Consider the following 24,236-nt stretch of genomic DNA (forward strand, 5'->3'; position numbering starts at 1 on the left):
ATTGTACTGCTAACCCATGATATAAAGTCATTAACCTGATAAAGCAGGATATCAAGATCACTTTTAAGTTGAGTGAGGTTAACATTGGATAACTTAAAAAGAAGTCCTAACATCGCAAAAAAAAAAAAAAACCTCAAGGTACCACAAACTGCAACAAAACGTTCCAAACCACGTTGCTGGGCAACAGTATTGAGCAACTACATATCAGTCAAAGCCTTGATGTCTGTGTATTCACGCCCCATGAAACCCAACTATTAATTTTAGGTCATTCCACATAATGATCATAAGCAAACAGATTTGCTCTTACTGTTCAAATGAGAGTGAAATTCCTCAAGAATTTCAAGAACGAGAGCCTTCTTCAAATTCAACCCAAGAAACTGGTTCAAATACCACAGTGGTGTTCAGCGCTAACAGTTCACAAAATTCTTTGCATGCCTTCAGAATTGGAGGAGGTTTTTTTGTTGGTGTAGAGACGGTTTAAATATGCCAACATTAACGTGAACAGTACCTCTGGTTCCAAAGTTACTCCAACTGAACATTTTTACTGCAAAGATGAGGATCTGAAGCTTCCACGGGTGTCATTCGTTGTAATTTTGTGTTCGCTCTTTTGAGATAAGCCTTGAAATTGTTCCTTCACCACACGGTTTAATCTTCTCCTTCTGAACTATCGATATCAGTTTTTCAGACAACGATTTTACACATATTTTACCTACTTTACAAACATGAGCTGTCACTTGACTCGCTTAAGAATTTTAATGATAGTGTTACTTTTCATTCATCACCGTTTGCGCCGTGTGTTTACTCGTACAATTCTCCTCGCGGACGAGCCTCACGGTTGGCGGGAACGCCTGACAGATTTGCACACTGCAGCTACAAGAGACGCTATCAGATTCTGGGCTACTCCTAATTTAACAATTTTTGACTACGGACAGGGTTGTTGCGTGCATTTTCGCCGATTGGGAACCGATTAGAGAGATAATCGAGTGTCGAGGACGCAAATCGTTCGAGGAGTCTAGGGTACATGCCCACCAACAAATTTTGAGGACTAAGAATTCCTTTTCAACCGTTTTGCAGGGAACCGTAGGTTAATAAAAAAGACATATTTTGCTTATGTGTAAACCTCTGTGATTCAATAAACGATAGAAGAGTCAGTAAGACATAATATAAGGACAAGTTGAAAGAGTTAACAAACAAAAGGCGTAACTCCAGACAGAAAAATAATAACATCTCGTTGTTCGCATCCTTATAGTTTATATGTGAAAGGCCTAAGAATTATGAAGTCTGAGGTTTATATTTCATTGTTACCGTTCCATTTTATGCACCAGTTCTCTTTGGCCTCGGCTTTGAGATGGTCCCTTGAGATCTTCACTGAAGAGGATGGCATTTTTAACATTCTTTAAGTTTCATTTCATAGTTTATATTTTGAAATCACAATAGTTATAACAAGAACCTAGACCAGGATTTTTCTTCAGCTATTTTAGTCTCACCGACGGTTCCAAAAGACGTTGAAAATCTGTCGGGGAGAAATAAAAGAGGTTCGAGAATCTATACTTGTTTCTCTTTCAACTTCTTGAGTGTGGTAAATACCTTGATTTAACAAATACGAGGGGCGCGCTCGAAAGAGCGCTTAACTGAAGGGGGCGCGTTTCGAGAGAAGGCGCTAAGTCGAGGATTTAAGAAACTCCATAACAACCTTTATAAACGTGACTACCAAAACTATGAAAATTCGTGTGAAGTTTCATTCTTCAATCTCTTTCTTTAATTTTTTGTTTAGGTTGTTTTTTTCTGATTGTTTTATTCTCTATAAGCCCTGAAACTTGGCGCATACCCCACTATCGAATTATCTCAAAAACGGGTATGAAGTTGCCGGAATCAGTCGTCGCCATTTGGGGGAATCAGTCGTCCCCAACAGTATATAAAATTAACTTCAAACTAACTGTGAATGAGAGGGGGATCGCAAAAATATTAGAGAGCCTTAGGGGGATCACGTAAGAAACTTTCCTCGTGACTCCCTACCCCTCCCACCACCCCCAACAATAAATAATGACCGCGTTAACCGGTCACCAAGAATAACAAAGACATTATCTAAACACAAAAGTTCATTCTGCTGTAAAATTTTAGCTCCCCTCCCCGTCGAAAATTTTTCCACCAAAAAAATATTCAGGAGATAACTGTAGCCCTTCAAATAATTACCTTGAATATCTATCTTTCCATCTTTGTCAGGATCAGCTTTTTGAAGAATATCTCGTAGCTCGAAGTCACTCATGTAAGCACTTCCTGGCATGCTTTTCAGAGCAATCTTCAGATCTTCGGAGCTGACGAAGCCGAGTTCTTCTGGGTCAAATACCCGGATTGAATCAAGCGAGTGTTCTTCGTTTTCGTTTTCATCAATTATTAAGGCCTCCATTAGTCTTACAAATTCTTCAAACTTCAATTTCCGGTTTGCTAGTGATACGAAAGAATAAACATTGAAATATGAACATTTTCTAGAAGCATAAAAAAAATTTCATTGACTTCATTTCTCGAACGGATAATTATGACCCTTTGACTTTGGGGATGGAAATGTTCCTTAAAGTTTTCATACGCACTTATCAGCCTTAGGTGAATCATTTTCTCCATGTGGGCCAGTTTTGTGACAATGTTTGGACACCAGTGATCTACTGACTAGACATACAGATAAAAAAATTGACGGTCTTTTAGTTTGATCTGAGTATAATTGGATCGACCAATTACAGTACATCCCACCTGTTAAGTCCAGTTCATTCATAAAGACCCAAACTTTTGCCTCGAGAGGATTGTATCCCAGTGAACGAATCAGAGGAAAAACGGCTCCTAGTTTGATTCTTCCCGTGCCTTGTACGTCGTAAACGGAAAAAGCATCTTCGAACTCTGTAAATAAGAAGAAACAAAACAGTAAGTGTTTTTTCTCTTTGATCTTGCTTGGCCAGTTAGCCAATCACTCAGCGATTGGTTGGTCAATGAGTAAGTCAGGCTGCAAGCCAGTCAGCAGTTCAATTAGTCTGTCAGTCAATCAGCCAAGAAGTCAATCAAAAAGTCAACCAGTTAGATAATCTGCCAGTTGATCAGTATTAGCTCGCTCTGAGGAGGGACTAATGCTCGTAACGTCAGCTTTAGATGCTCCAGTCTGAGGTGGCCAATATACTTTATCAACTCAGTTCAAAGTTTCTATAAGAACTTGCCTCCTTTATTCCGTAAGTCAGTCACTCATCCGGTGAGTCATTCAGTTATTTTGTCTATCAGTCCGTTGTAATTACTTAGTTGGTCAAATAATTATTTATTAGATCATTCTTTTCTTTATTCGTTCGTCAGCCACTCGAGATAGTCGTTTCATCGCAAGAAAAACTTCGAAATTCTAGTTAGCTTAATAGAAAAGATCGATTCTAAAGATGTATATGTTGTTTAAAACTGTAGCAATTACACCAAACAACAAAATTGAAATTACCTTCGATCTGCTCGTCGCTGAACAAGGGAACGTCTTGTTCGTTCTCTTTCCTTATGGCTTTGTTAATTATTTGCTAGGGCGAGAACAATTTTATGACCCATTAAGGTTTTTATCTTACTCTTGACATCTGCAGACAAGCTTCGTGCTCCACACCGTACGTAGAGTTGTTGGCATATCCAACACCCATTCTCTCCACGGTTTACCTTCAAGCAGGGTCTGGGGGCCCTGGGTGGAGCCCATCTCATACCCTTGCTGTACTCCAACTATTATCAGTCCACTAAGCCTTCTATGAAATGCTTCACTCGGGACGTCGCGCAAACCCCCCGAAACAGTTGCGTTACAATCCAAAAAAATATTCGTAGGAGGCCACATTCGAAGCAAACTGATATCATGTGATAATCGATGCAAATAAGTCAGTATTAGCGTTGTGTAAGGCACTTACAACTTTAATTGATACCTGTCTTTTTGGGGCTTTCTTGACGTAAAGTTTGACCGTTCCCCTAGCTTTTCTCACTGCCTGGCGTGCGTATGTCAGCGGTACTTTAGTAACATTGAGTCCGTTTATCTTAAAATAGGAATAAGTACTGTTAACAAACAGAACCGAATGAGTAATGAGTACAAGGCAAGGATAATGATGTTGGTGGTGATGATAGAGGGAAGGGAGAGGCTGAAGATGGAAGGGTGTGAGGGGGATTGGTAAAGAATGGAAGAGGGAAAAGGAGAAGAAAGAGGAGGATGAATTGAAGCGAAATGGTGAGAATGAGAAAAATGACGAAGAGGAGGATAAAATGGAAAATAACAAGGAAATGCGAGAGAAAGGAAAGGAAGGAAATGGCACGGAGGAAAAAAAAAAGGTAATAATGCCAGCTACCGTGGCGACAGCGGCGGCAGTAGTGGTGTTATAATTTGAATATCTATAATCAACTAGTAAAGCTCTAGAAGTACTCGACACAAATTTTCCTGGTTGTCATTCTGTTGAAAATTGTTTCAAAGAAGTGAGCTTACTGATAGTATTCTATCCCCAGGACTCAGCTTCTTGTCCACCAGGCTGCCGGGAATCACCTTGTCGATGAAAATACCGAGATCTCCATGAATGACAGGACTACCAGTACCACCATGTAAAGTAAATCCTAAGTCAGCTGCCCGGTCTGTTAAGGTATTGTAATCAGAACTGGCAGGTTGATATGTTTTTGAATTTAAAAAAAGTCGCTCACCGAAAGTAGAACTCGTGTCAGTCAGTTATGTAAGGAGTCAGTAAATGAGTTGGGTCGAGTTCGTGAGTGATGCAAAGAACCAGTGAACTAGAATCCAGTTAGTCAATTAGTCGATCCGGTGATTTATCTATCCTTCACTTAATGGCACGTCAGTTCAAATATTTATGTGTCAGTTTCCATTCCGTCGATCATTTTTATCTCTCTCAGTTATTCAGTCACTCAGACAGTTATACGTTAAACAGTGAGAGTATAATCCAACACCATTTTCAGATAAAGTGAATCATCTAGCAGTAGCTTACCGTCAGGATGCTTTGGAATGTCCACAAAAACATAGTCTGGCTCTTTTTTTAACGAAGAAAGGAATGTCGTAACGTTGGTCATTTGTTGAACCATTTTTGCAGCATGCAGCATTTTTTTGTTCTTTGTTTCGGGCTTGTTGTTGTTCTCTGGTCTTAGGTGACCCTTTACCCCATGAAACGTGTGCTCAGCAATATTTCGGTCTTGCGCACGCTCATCAGGGGTTGCATTGACCTGCAAAGAGAGTGACAATGAAAACTGTGATTGCTTACTTATTTATCTCCTGGGAAAGTGAAAGTGGGGGGGGGGGGGGATCCGATGACGATGTAATATTCCTATGATCCGCCACTTCACTGACAGCTAATTGGTAGTCAGTTTTCTGTAGTTTCCCATTTATAGTCTATTGGCGACGAATGTTCTCCCCTCCGTTTCCCCTAACGACTATGTGACCCCCCCTAAAATCTTCCACCCCTTTCCCTCCTCCGCCCTCCCCTGATGATAAATTCTGACTGATCCTTACTGGCATAACACTACAGCGCTATTCAACTGAGGGTTGCGGTACCAAAATCGAATTAATCACAACGGCCAATTGTAGAAAATGTAAATATCAAAAGCCGCTGACGACGCAATCTCAAAGTGAAAGCAAGCCAACAGTCCAAAGTGCATGAAACAGGGAGCGACGAGGTAACGATTCAGACATGCATCTGGCTGCATCTGACTATGGCTCAGAGTTTTCCAAGACTAATCAAATGAGCGAAGCGAAGTAAAACTATCCATCTATTGGTCAATCACCAGTAACTTGTACCTCAACGATCATTTCAACAGAACGTGGATCCTGTTCTCGTTCCTGCCTCTTTGATTTCTCGTTTAATGATGATGTTTCTGCTCCATCTTGTTGTAATGTTTCAGCTCTGTTTTCTGGAGAACTCCACGGTGTTGATTCTGTCAGTCCCTGATAATTAATGCCTGAATTAGTTCTGATTGATAAAATATTGCAACTCTGACCCTGCATCAAGAATTCGGAATCATCTAAGCTTGGTTTCGCGCAAAGTCCAAAGTCAACTGAAAGTTCCTCAATCCACTAAGGCCTTCGAAGCTTAAGTGGGAGGGCGTTAGAATGCAGTATGAGAAGGTTTTAGCACAGGTGGACAACCTAGTGTGTGTTGAAATGTAATACATTCTATATAAATAAGCATCAATGTGTGGCGATCACGAATGGAGGACGTATAAACAAATTTTCCACGCATCGTGGTCCGAAAAATCTCAGTATTAATGTTACTTTTACAGGATGGTCAGCCTGTAGCGCAAAACTCGAATCATCGTTGGGGGGAAACGATATGTTGCATTGCCTCACGCTTCTGCCAAATCTTTATCATCTTTCTCTACTGCTGTTATTTTCCCATTAAATATATGTACTTTCTATTTATAGATGCCAGGAGCAGATGCATATTTTCTAATGTTTTAAACACCTCTATTGACAAGAGATTAACACCGGCTGGAATGAACTTTCTCCAATGCTTTACCCTCGTTCACACCTTAAAGCGATGAACACAAGGTTTGGTTTACTGGCTGGTCTGTCCAGGCCCCAAACATGTTTGAGTCACATTGACAGCAGATTTCGCCTTCCTTTATGCTGTCACGTCAAATTCAAGCGATAACTGAGAGCGCTCAATAGAATTGTTTTTCTAAGTAGCATTTGAAATTTGTAAACCATATTAATTCAGAGACATGTAAACTAGAGAATAACACGAGCTGTGTCTTCTCCGTGAATAAATAGGTACAGGTCAGAGCACCTCCATAATTCTTAAAGGATTACAGATACTGCACGGTCTACAAGTTGCAATATGCGCTGTATTCTCAATGAACAGAATACTCTTACATTATTGTCTCATTCAGTTCAAACATATCGTCAAATTTCTCCCCGTGCGAAATTCTATAAAACATCTTTGGAAAGTTGAGCACAATAATGCTCAAGATGAAGGCACAGTAAAACCAAATCTTGACAGGACAGCGGAAAAATTTAACAAAACAACTTCAGACTTACCATATGGCTCGAAGCTGTTTTCCTCGTTACGTCCCGACAACGAATATCAGAAATGGAATGTTTACACACATAAAAATTATCATAAAGAAATAATAAATAAGTGCAAAATTAATAAACCAGTGAATTGACAAACCAGTGAGATCAAAGAATAACACATTCATTCATTAGCTACAGAATGAACTTCAACATATTAATTCGGTGAGGTAAAACCAGTATATGATCTGTTCTTCCGCGCTTTATAAGAAGCGTCTCATTTTGTGATACTTGTCACACTCTGTAATGAAACTGACATATTTTTAATAACACTTGTTGTACTTTGTAATGAAAAAAGCTGTCGTATCTCATTAGTTCTACGTGCCATACGACAATCCATTCCAAGTTTATTACAAAGTGCAACAGGTGTGACAGCCTATTTTGTTACGAAGTGCGATGACCTGTTATAATAAACGGCGATAAGTGTACTTACAAAGCTGCAAATGTGAAGTTTTTTACTATATAGTGCGACATAACATAATCAGGTAAATAATACGTTAACTTTGACTTTAGAAACCAATGTCGCACCAAGATCAATGGAAAACAATGCATATGGGAGGAAAATACATTGGGCCGCTTATTTACACGCGGTCTAACCCAAACCACGGTTTCACGCAATCAGTTGGCTCCAGACTCTCCCTGTAAGAGAGTTGATTTGATGAAATGAATATCCTTCCACTGTTAGCTGAGCTTTCGAATCTCTTGACGTTGTTAACAAAAATAAATGGTTAGATAAACGGTTCAACTAAATTGTGGACTGGTTAGGACGCGGGTTTGTTAAAAACGGCTAAACTTTTTAAATAATCAGACCAATAAGTCCCTGAATAGTGTCTACATGGCAACACCCCATTTCAGTTAAAAAGCGTTAAGAAAGTCACAATGTACAGTGTCTAGAAAAGGTTAGACCAATATACTTCGTCACGATTCACATATTGAAGCACATCTAACGAAGCATAACTTACCTGCAAGAGTGGGGTAAAGGGCGGAAAAAAGGGATTTATATGTACGTTGCTCAACACATCCGAGAAAAGAGACACAGTTTTCGATTTCAGACACACGTTTTCAGAAGTCTATAATGGTCATGGGGTCCTGACGTTTTTAAAGTAACAATGTATCACACATCATACGTTACTTTCATGAATTGAAGGCTAAGGAAAGGTAGCTTTTGAAGGATCATGATCATATACAAATTTCTTTTATTGAGCGGATCAAGACTTCACTGTATGACAGTCAAAAAAAATTATCTATCATTTAAATCCTGTTCAGCGTGGATAACCAATTACTTCATCTAAAAAAATAAGTCTAAAAACATACTGATTTCTCTTTAGAGGATTCATGAGGATAATCCTCCTTTATCTTGTCAAATGACATACTTCCCGGCCAGTAATCGATCGATAGCTGTGCGTTTTCCGTTAAAACATGAACTTTCACCAAAATAGATTTATACTATGCGTATTTATCTGCAAATTTTCATCCAGTGATTGGTTTTTATGAAATTTTGCCATAAATTGGCGAGATTTTGCCAATCCACATCATATATATGAACTATGTTATGCCAACATTAGCTGCATTCATAACCGATCATGGTCCAAATACTTTTCCTCGATGTCGGAAGAATATTATTCTGATGTTGGTTATGGTTTCAGTTCTTGTCCTTAGCGCATACTGTTAAATAATTTCATCATTGGCCATAGTTGTCTTGTCTTGTCAATTTAGCGAACATAGAAATTTTCTGGATTAGCTTTGGTTGAAGAGAGGCAACATGAGATTTTGGAATTCTGGAGAGAAAACAAGGAAATGTATTATTGTAATTATTAGAAGTCAGAATGCACTGGCATTACAGTTGTAGTAACCTTGGATAACGGCCTAGTTCTCCTCCTCAATTATCAGGCGAGGAGTAACGTTACATTCGATCAGGGTTCCTACGTGATCTTAGAAGAGAAAAGAGAGGAGAGAAGGAGAAGGCAGCAGAAGGATAAGAGGAGGAGTTCGGTATGGAGGAGAAGGAGAAAGACAGGGCGGATGAGGATGTAGACGAGAAGCCGAAGAAAGGGAAATAGAAGAAGGAGAAAGCAAAGGAAGAGGAGGAGGATACGCAAGTAAAGCAGAAGAAAGAAGTTAATAGAAAGTACGCATCTATGTAAAGGACAAAAGATACTGAAGGAGGGCAAAGAAGAGTTTAAGGGGCAGAAAAAGGGAAAGGAGAGAGAAGAGAGAGAAGAACTGGGTTGGGAGAGAGAAGAAGGATGTAAAGGAGCAAGAGACGCTACAGCAAAAGGAAAAAAAAGGAAAGAAAAAGGAAGAAACCTTCGAGAGCTAAAAGAGATGTAAAAAACGACCCTTTTAATTTTTGCTTTTCTATTTTCAATTCCTCTCTTACCAACCTTCAAAGATAACATGTCCATCACCATCGGGATCTGCTAACTGAAGAATGTCCGCAAGTTCATCCTCTGTTATCTCTTCCGAACCCGGCATTTTTTTTAAAGCGTCTTCAAGCTCATGTAGTCTGAAAAAACCCTTCTCCTCTCGGTCGAACACTTCAAATGCATTCATCAGATCTGAATCGCTTTGATGAAAAGAGCTGATTTTGGTTATTATTGGAATGAAATCCAGGAAAGAAATTTTACCGTCACCTACACGAAAAGAGACAAGGTTTTGGATTTCATCTTTTAAGTATCGCATGACAAGCGACAAGTTATTAATTAGTTATTGGTTAATGGAGTGCTTAACATCATTCATTTATTCATCGACTAAAGAGGGGTCGAAGGATTTTTGGTTGAGCAGATGGTTTTCAGGGGGGACAGGGTGAGGATCAGTCGTCGCCAGCAGAGAATAAAGGGGGAACAGTAGAACTTTACAGAGCCTTATGGAGGATCGGGTAAATTTTCATCATGACACCGATCCCCTTCCGACCCCCCCTAGCGATAAATAATGTCCGGTCCCTTGAGAGGTCCAAGTTCGCGCCCAGGTCATCGTGCTGAGGGCGAATTGATCTCTCCACGTAATCATACTAGATATCGGCGAGCTAACAGGAAAATCCGACGAAATACTGGGAGGGGAGATCTGCAATGGCCAGGTTACCATCCAGGGAGGAATGGCAATGTTTTCAAAAACTTTCTGCTACAGAAATGCGAAAAAGCTTATACAGGATGGGCTACTTGGTTTATCAAGGCCTGGCGTGACGGTCTCACCTGTTAAGCTATATTCAGTAGTGATGACATCCCTGTCGGTTGATGTGAGATTATAGCCAAGCGAACGACATAGTTGCATGACTTGTTTCAGAGATATTTTACCCGATCCTGTTCTGTCGTACACTGAAAATGCTGTCTTGTATTCTGCAAAAGAAGACAATTGCCTTTCATAAGATGGTTAAGTCTGAGGCGACAACTTTTTCAGGGTTAAAGATGATACAAACGCTAACCTTGCAACTGCTCTTCAGAAAAAGACCTCGCGGCCTGCTGCGCGAAACTCTTTCGTTTTCTTTCCGAAATGTCATGCTGCAAAGTGAAAATACAGTGTTCAACTATGTATGTGCCTATTTTAGTGACATCGGTGCCTGCTAAGTTGTTGATTCAAACATTTTCTGAAAAGTGAAGCAGCAGTGAATCATCCACGTTTTTGTACTTTGTGGAAGAAGAAAAAATGCGGATAACTGGGAAAGCATACTTCGGAACAAGCCCAGGAACTAACAACCATATCGGCTTTAAAGTGTTGCTGGGTTGGCATGCGCTCTTACAGGCCGATATTTCTGCTCCAAGATCATGGTTGCACCTGAAACGTAAAGCATGAAGGGTGCCGAAGGAAGCATAACGTGTGAGGTCTGAAATTTTGCGGTGAAGTGACTCTAACCTTAGATTAAAATAGAATTCGCAGTTCATTTCAGTCGCTAATCCGGAAATAAAGGAAACAATCACCAACTAAAGAAGCTATTGATCGTTAAACCATTTCTCCTTGTCAGCACCTTGGGAAATGCATAGAGAATAGTATGAAGAAATTGCATATTGATGTTACGGTGTAAAGGGTTAATTGGTCATCACGACAATCTCAAAGTCCACAAGGCCGTATCAATTTCAAGCCAAGCCTGTTGAAGAGTTTCAGTCAGTGGGTCGCAGAGCTTCTAACGATATAGGCTATTCACAGGATAAGAAAAGTAACCATTGGTTTCGCTGAAAAAAAAAATCCCGAATGCGTTTGTAATAGGAGTGAACCTTTTTTTAATGCAGGCGTACCTCACTGGTATCCGCTTTTTTGATGTGTAGCCTCACTCGTCTGTCTGCTTCTTTTATCTTGTCGAAAGCAACTCTTAATGGAACGTTTGTTACATTCGCACCATCAATCTGTGTAATAAAAATAAAACATTAAAAAAACGGAAGACCTTGATATGAGAGAATATCTTTGGTTTCATATTGACCTCTGTACTTTGTACAGAGGTTTGGTCTGATCCTCCTTTTAAAATTCCAAATGGAAATCCTCCAATCACAGTTGAGCATTAAATCACGACCTCTAGAATCTTCTGACGCGTCTAACGGCTGAGTAGAGCGCATTCTCAGAGCATCTTTATCTTATTGAAGATCAAAAAAAAAAACTTGCGTTTCTCTCTGGAAAGATACCAACCTTAAGGATTTTGTCTCCAGGGCCAATGACTCTTTTCAATAAACTTCCCCTTTTGACAGCTGTTATGAAAATCCCGGGATCTCCTGGTACAACAGGCCTATCTCGTCCACCATTGATCTTCAATCCAAGTTTACCAATCCGTCCTGTGAACAGAATGTTGAAATTATTTTAACTCTGATTCTCTAACATAGGTCGGCCTGGTTATTAACGCACTCTATTTCCGCTGGATCGAAAGTCCTCCAAGGTTAACATCATCAAAAACAAGTGCGACCTGAAGGCAAAAACAGGCAAACTGCTTAAATTTTACACTGGTCATTTCGAATTGCAAGAGGTTCACGGTATACAGAATTCAGTCTTTTGGAATATCCTAATTAGCTGCAAGATAAATTTTGCAAGCTGAGAAGAAAGTAGATCACGTAGCTTTCATTTTAAAACGTTGAGTTTAGCATGGTTAGTCCTGCAAAATTACAATTCCATTACCTTTAGGACCAGTTGAAATTTCTATAATTCTTTCATTCTCCCCAGTTTCCTCATCTTCGAAAACCCGAATTTCTGTATCATCCTGACCAAAAGCAGTAAACAATAAATAAATCATTTTTTAAAAGTGATTGAAAAGGTAACTAACTACATACTTGAACAGCTAACCGGAAATTGTACGGAATGAAAACCGACAGAAGAAATCAACCAACAAAAAACTTAGCCAACAAGTAATTCCATGTCCAAAAATCGAACCCAGGCCACAGCGATCTAGAAGACGAGCACTCTCACCCAGCATAAATACCACTTCACTTTTGAAACTTCAAATTAGGTGTGTTCCATCAAAAATAGAAAATTTCTACCAACCTTTGCGACGGAAGTCTTCGCGATTTGCATCTTAACTTCTTTGTCAGCGCCACGTAATAAGTTGAAGAACGCGTACTGAGGAACATTTGTGACGTCAATACCATTAACCTGTGGATCAAAGCGTAGATTAAGTAGCAGAGAACTAAGTTTAATAAAATCTTGAAATAACATTTTGCATTTTAAGACGATCAACAGAGACGAGCTATTCAGGAACCCAAATCTTAGACGACAAAGCGGTTGAAATAAAGGGTATGGTCACACAAGTGAGGTATGGTCTGAAACCAAAATGCATCTTACCTTAACAATTTTATCTCCGACTTTGACATCTTTCGACAATGAGCTGCCTTCTTTTATCTCCTTAATGAAGATTCCCGTATCTCCGTCTATTGACTTTTCATCCTGTCCCCCGTATATCTCAAAATCAAGAGGCAAAAGTTGTCCTAACGGAAGAAAAGTGGCACATAAGAATTTTTTTTAATCGAGCTACTTCAGGTATCTGGATTGACCTACCCCAAAGTCCAACCGCAATTTTTACAGTAACTTTCTCGCTTGCGTCTAAGTTTGATTTAAATTCCTTTTCCAATATTCCACTGGTACTCCCGACTCCTGAGTCGCTGTTTTCAGTGTCAAAGGTCACTGTTCCCCAAGAAACCACTTTTGAAGACACCTCAGAGACCTAAGGACACCCAAGATACATTAAATAATTTAAGGGACTGATTGAAATCAATTAGACTAGGAGGGAGTAGAAAAACCCATGGATTTAATGATTCAATTTATGCACTACCATGTTAATTGAAAGTGACAGACTGACTATGAAAGTGAAATGACAGGCTGGCCGACAGACGGACAGAAAGACTGACTGACTGGTTGACTGACCGGTTGACTGCCTGATTGGCTGACTGATTGGCTGGTTGACTGACTGGCAGGCTGACCCGTTGACTGACTAACTAATTGTTTCGAGTGACTGACTGACTAACCGTCTAACTAAACAACCCACTGGCTGACCGAGTGGCTAGCTATTGAACTGTGTGACCCACAAATCATGAGTCCCTTTTACCAAGTCAAGTGATTAACTTACTTAGTAATCAACTACTGTATTGATTGACTGATTGCTTGATTTTGGTAATTCTGACTGCATATCAATTCTTGTACTAAAGCTTACCTCGTCTAAGCCTTTGGGCATCCTGACATGTAGCCGAGCCCATTTATCAGCAAACTCGAGCAAATTGTCAGCCACTTGACGGGGTACATTTGTAACATCGACATCTTCAATCTGACATAAGTAAAAGAACTACAATACCCTGTTTTTTTTTTTTTTACTCTTATAATAGCAACGGGACTTAGAGTAAACTGAAAACAGGCCCTCACTGTCAGCGCTCCAGCACGAATATTTCTTCACAAACCAGAAAGTTTAAAGTCTCGACCGAAGCGAGCAGGTGAGAAATCTCCGAGAGGTCCGGCACTATCAATTATTAGCGCTATACTTCTCACTGGCTCGCTTTGCTAAAGGCATAGAGGTATGGAGAACTGCTGAGAGCCTGATTTGAAATACCGCAACTTTAACAACCAGCAATTTGTACAGTATAAACTTTCTCTTTCCGGTTGGCAAAGACTGAAAGCAGCTTTAAGTTGAACCTATGAAGGGGTACAGCCCGTATAGGTCCTATGCTGCAATAGTTGATAGAGCTATACAGTACGCGGCGGTTGTTATGAAATGACGAAAAACACTTATGTTACTCGTGACACTATAACTGAGAAAAACGTGTTGAGTACTTATCAAAAAATGTATGAAGCAACACGCTAGCAGGCATTACTGCACGGTCATTATCGGTTTTTTTAACACCCTTCTGTATTGCCTAAACCCTCCCCCTTCCAACCCCACCCCTCCCCCTTCCAACCCCACCTCACCCCACCCCTTTTTCCTTCCAATCCACTTGCTCTCTTCCCTCATTCTCGTTCCAGTACTACGTAGAACATTATAGAAGCTTTGAGGATTTCTGTGAAATAACTGACCTTTGCTATTTGACATCCAGGACTCAAAAGTTTGTCCGCCTCGCCTCCAGGCCTTATATCGATGATGAAAAGTCCAGGATTCCCTGGAATGTAGGGCTGATCATTACCACCAGCGATTTCTACATCTGCGTCGCTAATTTCTCCTAGGAACAGGAAAAAAATACCAGATGGTGAGCGTAATGGTGGGCTTCAATAAGTATTCTGACTATTCAGTATTTGAAAGTATAAATAGGAATAAATGACAATAAAGAAAATTTGAATGAAAAAATAATCGCCTGATTTAGTAGTACTGAATGATATGCGAATATGATAGGTCTGAAATCGGCTTGATACTTAACCTTTAAGCCTCAGTAGTGATCACCATCTAATTCCTTCTATCAATATCACCGCCTGATCAAATATACAGATCATGAGAATGAATGAAATGATCACCAAATATGAAATGTCTTGATGTTTGAAAAAATTCTCTCTATCAGTGTCGAGAATTTACATGTTGATATCGGGAATTAAAGGGTTAAGGTAAATATCACTAATGTGAAGGTTCGTCTTCGTTGAACACTATTGCTGCAAAAAAAATGTAAACAGATTTTCTATATACAACTTTTTAATTGAGCCGTTCGATAAGTAAGCGAAAAAGATCATAGAGATTGACTAAATTGATGTTGAATATTGGAAAAAGATTTGCTGAATAATAGTTGCTATAAGAGCAAGTAAGTTCGTTGCATTTAATGTTAAAAGCTTCATATACGTCGAATAATTTACCGTTAAATACGCAATCAACTGTTGAAGTATTCCAAAGATGTCATTGAAAAGATAAACAATTAGTAATTTTTTATCCTCTTCGAGGTAAAGTTGTATGTAATCGGATCAAAATCAGGTTTTCATCATATTCTCCTGTGTTGCACCGGGGATCGATCGAGAAAGTTCCGTCCTCGCAACGCTGTCAATAATAATCAATAATAATGACTCTAATCGAATTTATTAAGATTATAAAGCAAAATCAATAAATTTGTACTTTGCATAGATAGGTTTGTTGACACGAATGCAGATAGGACAAGTTTCTGAAGAATAAAATCTTACCTCTTGGTCCAACTGAGACTTCCACTTCGATTTCAATATCTTGAGTGTTTGTAAAGGAATTTTTTTCATCGTGGCTTTCATCTGTGGGATTCTTGGACTTCAAGAAAGCTTGGAACTTCCCTCTCCTGACGGCCATTATAGCAGCGACGAGTTCTATCGAGACAAACCACGTTATAACCACTTCTTCGGGAGAATAAATAGTTACTTGGTCAATATTTGTGTGAATAACAACATTATCTGGCTGTCGTTATCGATAATTCACTCAGTTGTAAAATGGCCACGTCCGATTCAAACTCTTTGCGCAAAAGCCTTCGCATCATTTGCCCTGGTATGAATCGTCGTGTCTGTCTGGTCGCAAAGCGACCTTTATCGTAATAATTTCTGTGACGTATATACGGTTTGCCGACGAGAATTTATTCTTTTGTGGCAACTTACAGAGGCTTGACTTCATATTGTTGTTATTCTTAGCTTTCCTTTGTGACTTGTTAAATGAGCAGTTATGAAAACATAATTTGCATAAGTCCGTCTTCCGTGCTTACTCAGCTAATTTTGGTTTTGATTTTCCCGCCAATTATTTTGTGTAAGCGGTATATATCTATCTGGCATGCGCAACCGACCTTTATCCAAAATAGAGACTGAAAAGAAAAAATAACAAACTTTATAAACTACACAGGAAAGTTTCATTGTGACAGCTATTTCTTAACCCGAAAAAATGACACTATAAATAAGTTATTTATTTCGTAACAACGTAAGTAATTGGAAATTCAGGAACACACTTTTAATTTCTTGCTCCTAAGACTTTCTGTTTGGTGATCTTTGAATTTCAGTTGATGAAGCTTCAATGTACCTCTCGAGAATTAGTTTTCATGATCAGCAATAATTTAACTCCAGCCGACGAAGGAGCTAATTCATACCAGTTTTTTCTTTCGTCACCGTGACAATCGCTCTGGCTCGAATTTTGAATTTTCACTGCTAAGTTCTCGAATCGAATCCTGGTTTTCGTGGTGTAGCGGTTTCTGACCCGCTAAATACATTTAACAAATAGATTCCAAGTTGTCGTGCGTCTGTTCAGTAATAGATCACAGATGACGTCAAAGTGTGGTAAGAACAAAAAAGTGGCACACTAGACGCAGCCGAGTGGGTCACTGATGTTCTTACCACATTTTGACGTCCTCTGTGATCTATTACTGAACAGACGCACGGCAACTTGGGATTAATTTGTTTTATATAATAAAGAATTAAAATATACGGAAAAAAAAGTTTTAATGATGACGTCATCTATACGTCTGTCCTCCAATAGATCATAAGTGAGAACCAATCAAAATGCGTGCATAGCTGAGCTTCTTATATAAAACTGAATAACTGGCAGTTTTCATCGAAATAGTCTCCTCAGAACACAACAATCGTCAAGACTTGATTTGAATTCTGACCTTTTTCCTTTTTATGTGATGCGTATAGTTAAAAAAGTGAAAGAAAGAAAAGGCATAAAAACACTTTTATTTACCTTTTCTTTCTTATAGCTATTGTTGTTATTGTCTAGTTGTTTGTATTTATCAACATTTAGGCGGTGAAACATTACGGAATCAATCTGATTAATATAAAACGTGCAATACACTCAGAGTCATTGTTATCAAGCAACGATTGAGACTGTAAATTTACTAAACGTTTTATTAAAATGACACATTTTACAAAGAAAATATCTTGTTGCAACGAACACGCTTATGCAACTCGTAAGTAAATTCTGAGGGTTCAATTGAATTACCATGCCACACTGTTATCCAGAATATTCCATCAGAGAAGTGAAATTTGTTTTTAGTACCTACGACTAAAAATAGCAGACTGACCCGTCTCGTTAGTGAACTTACTTAGTCCGCACATTTTAGTTAAACAAAGTGAAATGATTGGTTGGAGTCATCATTATTCTTCAGGTTTGATTGGTTAGTGCTAACAACTACAGATCTGTCTCTTCCTTTTTGAAATATTTCCAATACTATTGCAAGCAGAGTCAGTCGCGAGGCGATGAGGAGGAGATCATGCAAAGGGCGAATCACGCGCGAGAAGAGGAGTCCGAACGAAAAATGTCATTTTGGTTTAATGTTACTCCCCTCCACGAACGACTCACTGCTTCGCGCTCGCCTCCACTCTCCTGGATACACGAACTGAAAAGACTTCTGTTCTGTAGGCTGTTTACACACGAAGACGTTTCATCTAAGCTCATACAGAAGGGCGAAATATGTGATGACCACGCCAGTTACCTGAAGAAAATCAGCAAAAGGCGTTGTTTAACATTTGGAAAAACAAATTACCTCTGTCAACCTCCTGTGCGTACCCTGATGATATTATTTCTAAGTAATTGTAGGCCTTGGTTTGACGTCCTATTATTGAAACAGAGCCGGCTGACTATGATTTATGAAGAGAATCGTTAATCTATCTTTAACGAACGTCAGACCGGCCCGGCCTCAGCCTTAGCCCCGAGCGTTCACCCTTGCATCGTTGTCCTAACGAAGTCTGGGAAGGGGAGTCTCTCCGTGAGGACGCACCCTACAATCGGGTTCAAATTTGACCAGCCGAGAGCGCTTGGGGACTAGAGTATACAACAACATGATGACACTTATCAAAGGAGCACTGGTAACACTTGGTGGTAAGATTCAGGGATTCATTACCGTAACAATCAGCGGTTTTGTGATTGGTACCAGTCCTCCTGCTGTAATTGCCACGGGATCTCCACCTAACTTCGCCAGGAACAACATCAACTGAAGAAGAAGAGAGAACTTGGTATTAATGACTATTTACTGCCAGATCATGGTTCATTAGGTCTTATCAGTCGAAGAAAATGGACGGCAACACAATGACTTCTCAACAGTGAAGCAATTTTCACTCGAAACTTGGAAGCATTCCAAGACTGTATTGATTTTACTTCACCACGTTTTCTGACTGGTCTAAAAACTGCGTGCCACAATTAATCAAATGCAAATTTGCCTGAATCGTGACTTGGTCACCGCTTTTACACATTCCATGTAGTGTGTTTGCTTGTTTGTTTTTATATTATTTTTAGTTCTAAATGGCTTTCGTGATAATCAAACGAAAACTTTATTAAATAAGTATCAATTGCACACTGAGGACAAAGGTAATTAATTCTAATGTGGCACAGGTAACCTTTTCCTCTTTAGAAAAACATCACAACAACGTGTCACAACAAACCTCCGTATGTGTATCCAGATCAACATTTGATATTTGAACTTTCTGCACAACTTCTGTAAAGGAATGAATCTGTCCACAAAGGAAACAAAAATTAAATATATTATTTGTTAATATCCTCGATTACTTTCATCAAGTAAACTTATTTTTCGTTCCGTGTGTACTCCGTATATTTACTAGTTAAAGCAAGAGAGGTTGCCCAAATATTTTGACTCCACCTTCATCTCAGGCTCATATATAGTACCTCCACTATTGGCAGTAGAGGACCGATCAGTAATTATCGGCCGTGGCGGGGAGGGTGGGGGCTCACAGAAATTTGGCTGCGTGACAATAGCATTTACCTGACCTCCCCTAAAGTTCTGTAAAATTCTTATGATCCCCCACGTTGGCAGTTAATTAGAAGTCAGTCCCGCTTTATACTTTTTTGGCGTTGACTAAATTCCCCCCCCCCCCTCCTCTGTTCCCGATGAAAACCATGTGATCCCCCCCCCCCAAAAAAAAAACAATTATCCAACCCATGCCCCCTCGGTGATAAATGATCGCTGGTCCCTTAGTAATGTGAAGTCAATAACTCTAGCGATCACGTGTTCTGGCATGCAGCGCAACAAAACCAGTCTAAGGCCAGTCAAATCTTCATCACTCACCCAGCTATTTAACTGTGCACCCAGGAAGGAAACTCCTATCATGATGCAAGCAACAATAATAAACCAAAACGATAAAGTCACTTTGGTTAAGACATTGTCAGTCTTGACGAAAATCAGGTTGTAAAAGAGGAAGCAGAGCAACGGGATGTTCGTGACATAAACAACCAGGGTCAAGAACTTAAACAAGTTGTCCACTTTTCTGACGGAGCCACACAACGAGGAATGTTGTCCCCTCAAGATCTTCACTCTTCTCACTTCACTGGCGGAGGCAGTCAAACGCAGGGTCTTCCTCAGACGGCGGCATTGATGGATTAAAGTTAGGCAGACGGCGGAGAAAATGGCGAAAGGCATCAACCAAGCAGCTGAACTGTAAATAGCCACAATGAAGAAAAATACCTTGGCCGCTGTGCTTGTAACAGGAAGGGGTGAAACCATAGCTTGTGCCACTGGTATAAGGGATTCCGAAGAAAACAGGATTAAGCCATACAGCACTGTGTTCATCAACATTAATAAATACGCGACCATCGTCGTTCGTTTCACGCATTTTATCATGTACGACTCGACGACAAGTTCGTGAAAGTTCGGCTGGGAATTCCAATACAACAACAAACTTTTCAAGGCGGACTTCCTAGATCTCAAGTTCATGGTGAAGAAACAGATCGAGGCTTGGAGAGCTGTTTGTAAAAACCAAAGAAAGGCTGGAAGTATCATTGTACCAAGATTATTACCGACCCAGAACGATGCTAGCGTCTTGCCGAAGTTCATCCACAAAATCGCGATCACCACGAACTGGTACGAACGCATCAAAAATGCCGATTTCCCTCCATATGCGACAAATTCTCCTGAACAAGTACCCCTCACGTCTTGATAGTACAAACCGAACAACTTCATTGGGAGGAATATACATTGTAACTTGGCAATCATACAAATCTTCTTAATAGCACTCAACTCTTTCTTGGTTGACTGGTTTGCTTCGTCTTTCCCTCCATTTGACATCTTATCCATATCTTTAAGATTAATTCTGGGCGAATGCGGCTTATTAAAGTCGGCTTCGATAGACACGTCTAAAAACTCAACTCCGTTCGGTTGAAAACTCATTGTCGAAAACCGTTTGTGGAGTAAAGGTCCGAAGCTTAATCTGTGATGAAAAGTTACACGCACACTTTGACACAATACTAGCAGATTTTTGTCACGTTAGGTATCATGCGCTGTCACCTATTGCGTGCTGAGGCATGATGCGTCATCAAAGATCTGTTATGGTCTAAATCACATGCAAATTTTGATGCGCACTTATCATTCACTATTCTCAGAAATCTTGTGAAAGATGCCTTGCTCTTAGGCCTGATTAGATGATTTTAGAAGACTCGATACAAGACGAATTACAAGAAGTTTAACCAGGTTAATTCACTGTCAACCTTTCTAAATCCGGTAGGCGGTAAAGCCGAGATTTAAAGCAAATATTGATAACGCTGATTGAGTCGCGCGTGAATGAGCCTTTACAAATCCCGCCCTACCCCTGAGAGAAGTTTGCAAGGTGACCCTTCTGCACGTGATAATCATTTTGTTGATCTTGTGTATCAAGTCCTTTATTATAACGATATCTATTTTACACACTCTCTATGTTGAAATGTGAACGGTTTAGCTCTTGTCTTTTTTTTTTTTTTTTTTTTTTTTGCCAAATTCCTAGCATGCAATGGGTTGGCGAGATTACGGAGCAACATCTCCCTCAAAAAAGGCTGCTTCGTTCGCTCTCTGTAACAAGAAAAACCAGTGTTGTTCTCTCTCAAGATATAGCAGTTTTCAAAACGATTGCATTACAGGTCAACAGTTCATTACCATCTCATTATCAGCGAAAAAAAACGTCGAGGCAAAAATTCAGACCACCCAATAAGAGTAACCTCAGTCAATAAGAATATATGCCAAGGCGTCTCAGCCCATTGCTCAACACAAATATTTACCAATATAAGCAAATAATGGTCCATTTGCCGTTTATTTGTTCATACACATGAACTGAATTTAAAGAATGTTCAGAGAGAGACCGATCGATATTTCATCAATATATCGCCTCACTCCAACTGATATAAAAGAGTAAAATAAGTAATGACCACACCAGTTACCTGAAAGAGAAAAAATAAAAACTTCAGCGAAATTTGAAGAGAATAATCTTTTCTGCGTTTGTTGAAAACTAGCTCACCTAACGCTTGATTGAGGAGGGAAAACATGGTAAGGGAATAGTGAATTAGTGGAACTTTTGAAAAAACAGATAAAACAGCGCGGTTGATTTTCCACCCCATTAAGACATAGATCGTATATTTTTAGCATTGAACTTAAACATAATATCAACACGCCGACCTGGAACAGAAATTTAAATTTAACTTTTTTTCACCAGAGTTTCATTCCTGAACACCAGGGTGAAACTAGCCGCGAGGCAGCGATTCAAATACGTTGGTGCACGAAAAAACTCATCCCAAGTTTCTCCGAGCAGTTACATGACATGCGCAGACGTTTTACAGCCCTGTTCAAATGTGATACATTACCGTTACAATCAGCGGTTTTGTTATGGGTACTAGTCCTCCTGCAGTAATTGCCACAGGGTCCCCGTTTAACTTCGCCACGAACAGCATCAACTAAAACGTAACAAATGATAATTATTAAACGTGGCTTAACAACGCAGTAATCTGGAAAAAATAATGTGAAGGCAAACCTCTGTATGAGTGTCCAAGTCCACGTTAGCTATTTGAACTTTCTGCACAACTTCCGTGAAAGAATGAATCTGAACATTAAATAAGATTTGGAAATTATAAAGACCTATTTTTTTAGTTACATTACATATTCAATAGTTTATTTCACAGATAAAGATCAAATGACTCATCTGTTTGTTTATGAAAGACCGGTCGAAAAAACTCCATATTAACAGCACATATTTTTTATAGTTCACAAACAGCTTGGAAGAAGGTAGAAGGTTGTTGTCTTGATCTAACACCAAACTCTCGTAACTGATTCACAAGGAAGTATAACAGTTAGAAGGGAGAATTAACAAACATCTCTTTCATTTAATGACTTACGTTAATTGGCTCAACTGAGTCCTGTACATGTGATTGAGATGTATTTGTCTAAAATTTTTTTTCTACCACATTTCAACTTCCTTGTTGCTTTAGTTACAATTTCAAAGTTTTCATGAGTAGTGCCGCTTTGACAGCACAAGATCGCGCCGTCGCAAAGTTCAGTCAATCAGCTCGATTACGTTATTAGGTACAAAGGTTGAAATTTAGTCTCTTTGTTACGCGTTCTATTGTTTTGCCATCTGGTATTCGAAAAACTAAAGGGCGTCAGAAAAAGTCATACAACCCTTAAAGGTTCCGACAATATTTAACATTCCTTGACTCCCATTTACGGTGCCTTCGCCCATCGACTCGAACACAGTGCACAAAGAAAGCATCTTCATGCTTTGTTATTTGACTTATCTACACTTATCAACCATAACTCAAATGCACGTTGGTAAATTATTATCTCCCTTTTTGGATCATACCCCTTTCTTTACTAATGAGGAGGGGCAAGGGGGGCAGTTTAGCTTTGATAGCTTACCTTGCTGTTCAAATGGGCCCCAAGGAACGATACACTCACCATTGCAAAGAGCACAACAAGGGACCAAAAACTCATGATCACATAAGTCGTCGCATCGTTATTCTTGACGAAAATCAAACGGTAGAAAAGAAAACAAACTAGTGGTATGTTGGTGACATAAACCACAAGAGTTACAAATTTGAATAAGTCGTCCACTTTTCTCACAGAGCCGCATAATGACGAATGTTGTTGTCTTAAAGTCTTGACTCTTCTCACTTCACTAGCCGAAGCAGTCAAGCGCAGTGTCTTTCTAAGACTTCTGCATTGATGGATTAAAGTCAGGCAAACAGCTGTGAAGATAGCAAACGGTAACACCCAAACAGCCGTGCAATAAGCTGATATCACAAAGAAGAGGATCTTTAAAGTCATGTTATCGAGCGGGAATGGGGACAGGAATGCACGAGCAAGATATAGCATCGATTCCGAAGGATAAAACAAAACAAGGCCATAAAACACAGCGTTTGTCGCCATAAAGAGATATGTTATAATCAGAGTTCGCGTGACGCATTGTACCATGAAGGGCTCTACCACTAACTCGTCAAAGTTGGGCTGCGAATTCCAATATAACAACAAGCTTTTCAAAGGGGACTTTTTGGATGTGATTTGCATAGTGTAGACGCAGATAGACGCTTGTAAGGCAGTTTGCAGGGACCAAAGCAAGACAGCGGCTGCCTGACTGTAGTCGGTACTGAGCAGTTTCTCATCAAGCCAAAATGAAGCGAACACCCTTCCTACGTTAAACCAGAGAACCAACAACACAAAAAACTGATACACACGTTTCGTGAAAGTACAAATCCATCGACCACGTACAATGTTGCTTCGGTGATAAGTGTTATATTCTTCGTACAGCAATCCGAAAATTTCATGGTAAAAAACAGGCACTGCAACTTTGCGATGAGACAAATCTTTCTTCTCTGCGCGGCTCCATTAGTCGCTGCTGTTGTCGAGATATTGGCCACATCTCCTCCGTCTTTGCTTCTCTCTCTAAACTCGTTCAAAATGACCACAGAGGAATTGATACCTCCGCTATTGGCGACTTCTGGAGTAGTAATGTCGTAATTATTGCTCATGGTCCTTTTACCTTGCTCTTTCTTCGGTGAGGCTGTCTGTTTTCATACAGCCAAGACAGGTTATACATATATTAAGCAAGTCTCGTTATGCCCAATTAA

At 39.7% G+C, this 24,236-nt stretch overlaps 2 protein-coding genes and 1 non-coding gene across 3 annotated transcripts; all 3 read right to left on the reverse strand.

The window, feature by feature from the left end:
* Positions 1 to 572: 572 nt before the first annotated feature.
* Positions 573 to 16,033, reverse strand: LOC131797047 (uncharacterized). Its single transcript, XM_066172444.1, has 22 exons — positions 15,602 to 16,033; positions 14,522 to 14,664; positions 13,671 to 13,781; positions 13,019 to 13,184; positions 12,806 to 12,948; positions 12,509 to 12,616; positions 12,146 to 12,227; positions 11,666 to 11,808; positions 11,281 to 11,388; positions 10,473 to 10,548; positions 10,243 to 10,386; positions 9,436 to 9,684; positions 8,794 to 8,829; positions 8,366 to 8,475; positions 5,780 to 5,926; positions 4,977 to 5,208; positions 4,469 to 4,611; positions 3,921 to 4,028; positions 3,464 to 3,536; positions 2,746 to 2,889; positions 2,194 to 2,445; positions 573 to 1,513 (listed from the first exon to the last, which is right to left on the reverse strand). The coding sequence occupies exons 1-22, from the start codon at positions 15,735 to 15,737 to the stop codon at positions 1,473 to 1,475; spliced, it is 2,895 nt and encodes a 964-aa protein (XP_066028541.1). The 5' UTR covers positions 15,738 to 16,033; the 3' UTR covers positions 573 to 1,472.
* A 1,228-nt stretch (positions 16,034 to 17,261) lies between these two features.
* LOC131797049 (uncharacterized) lies at positions 17,262 to 20,795 on the reverse strand. Its single transcript, XM_059114666.2, has 4 exons — positions 19,444 to 20,795; positions 18,803 to 18,871; positions 18,265 to 18,354; positions 17,262 to 17,856 (listed from the first exon to the last, which is right to left on the reverse strand). Exons 1-4 carry the CDS (start codon positions 20,539 to 20,541, stop codon positions 17,806 to 17,808), a joined length of 1,308 nt encoding a protein of 435 aa, XP_058970649.2. The 5' UTR covers positions 20,542 to 20,795; the 3' UTR covers positions 17,262 to 17,805.
* A 598-nt stretch (positions 20,796 to 21,393) lies between these two features.
* LOC131797097 (uncharacterized) lies at positions 21,394 to 24,174 on the reverse strand. The gene is made up of 4 exons (XR_010718781.1): positions 23,029 to 24,174; positions 22,148 to 22,216; positions 21,981 to 22,070; positions 21,394 to 21,560 (listed from the first exon to the last, which is right to left on the reverse strand). It is a non-coding gene; the product is annotated as an uncharacterized protein (transcript).
* Between the last annotated feature and the right edge of the window lie 62 nt (positions 24,175 to 24,236).

The sequence above is a fragment of the Pocillopora verrucosa genome, chromosome 9 (genome assembly GCF_036669915.1).
Source record: "Pocillopora verrucosa isolate sample1 chromosome 9, ASM3666991v2, whole genome shotgun sequence".
NCBI classification, from domain to species: domain Eukaryota; kingdom Metazoa; phylum Cnidaria; class Anthozoa; order Scleractinia; family Pocilloporidae; genus Pocillopora; species Pocillopora verrucosa.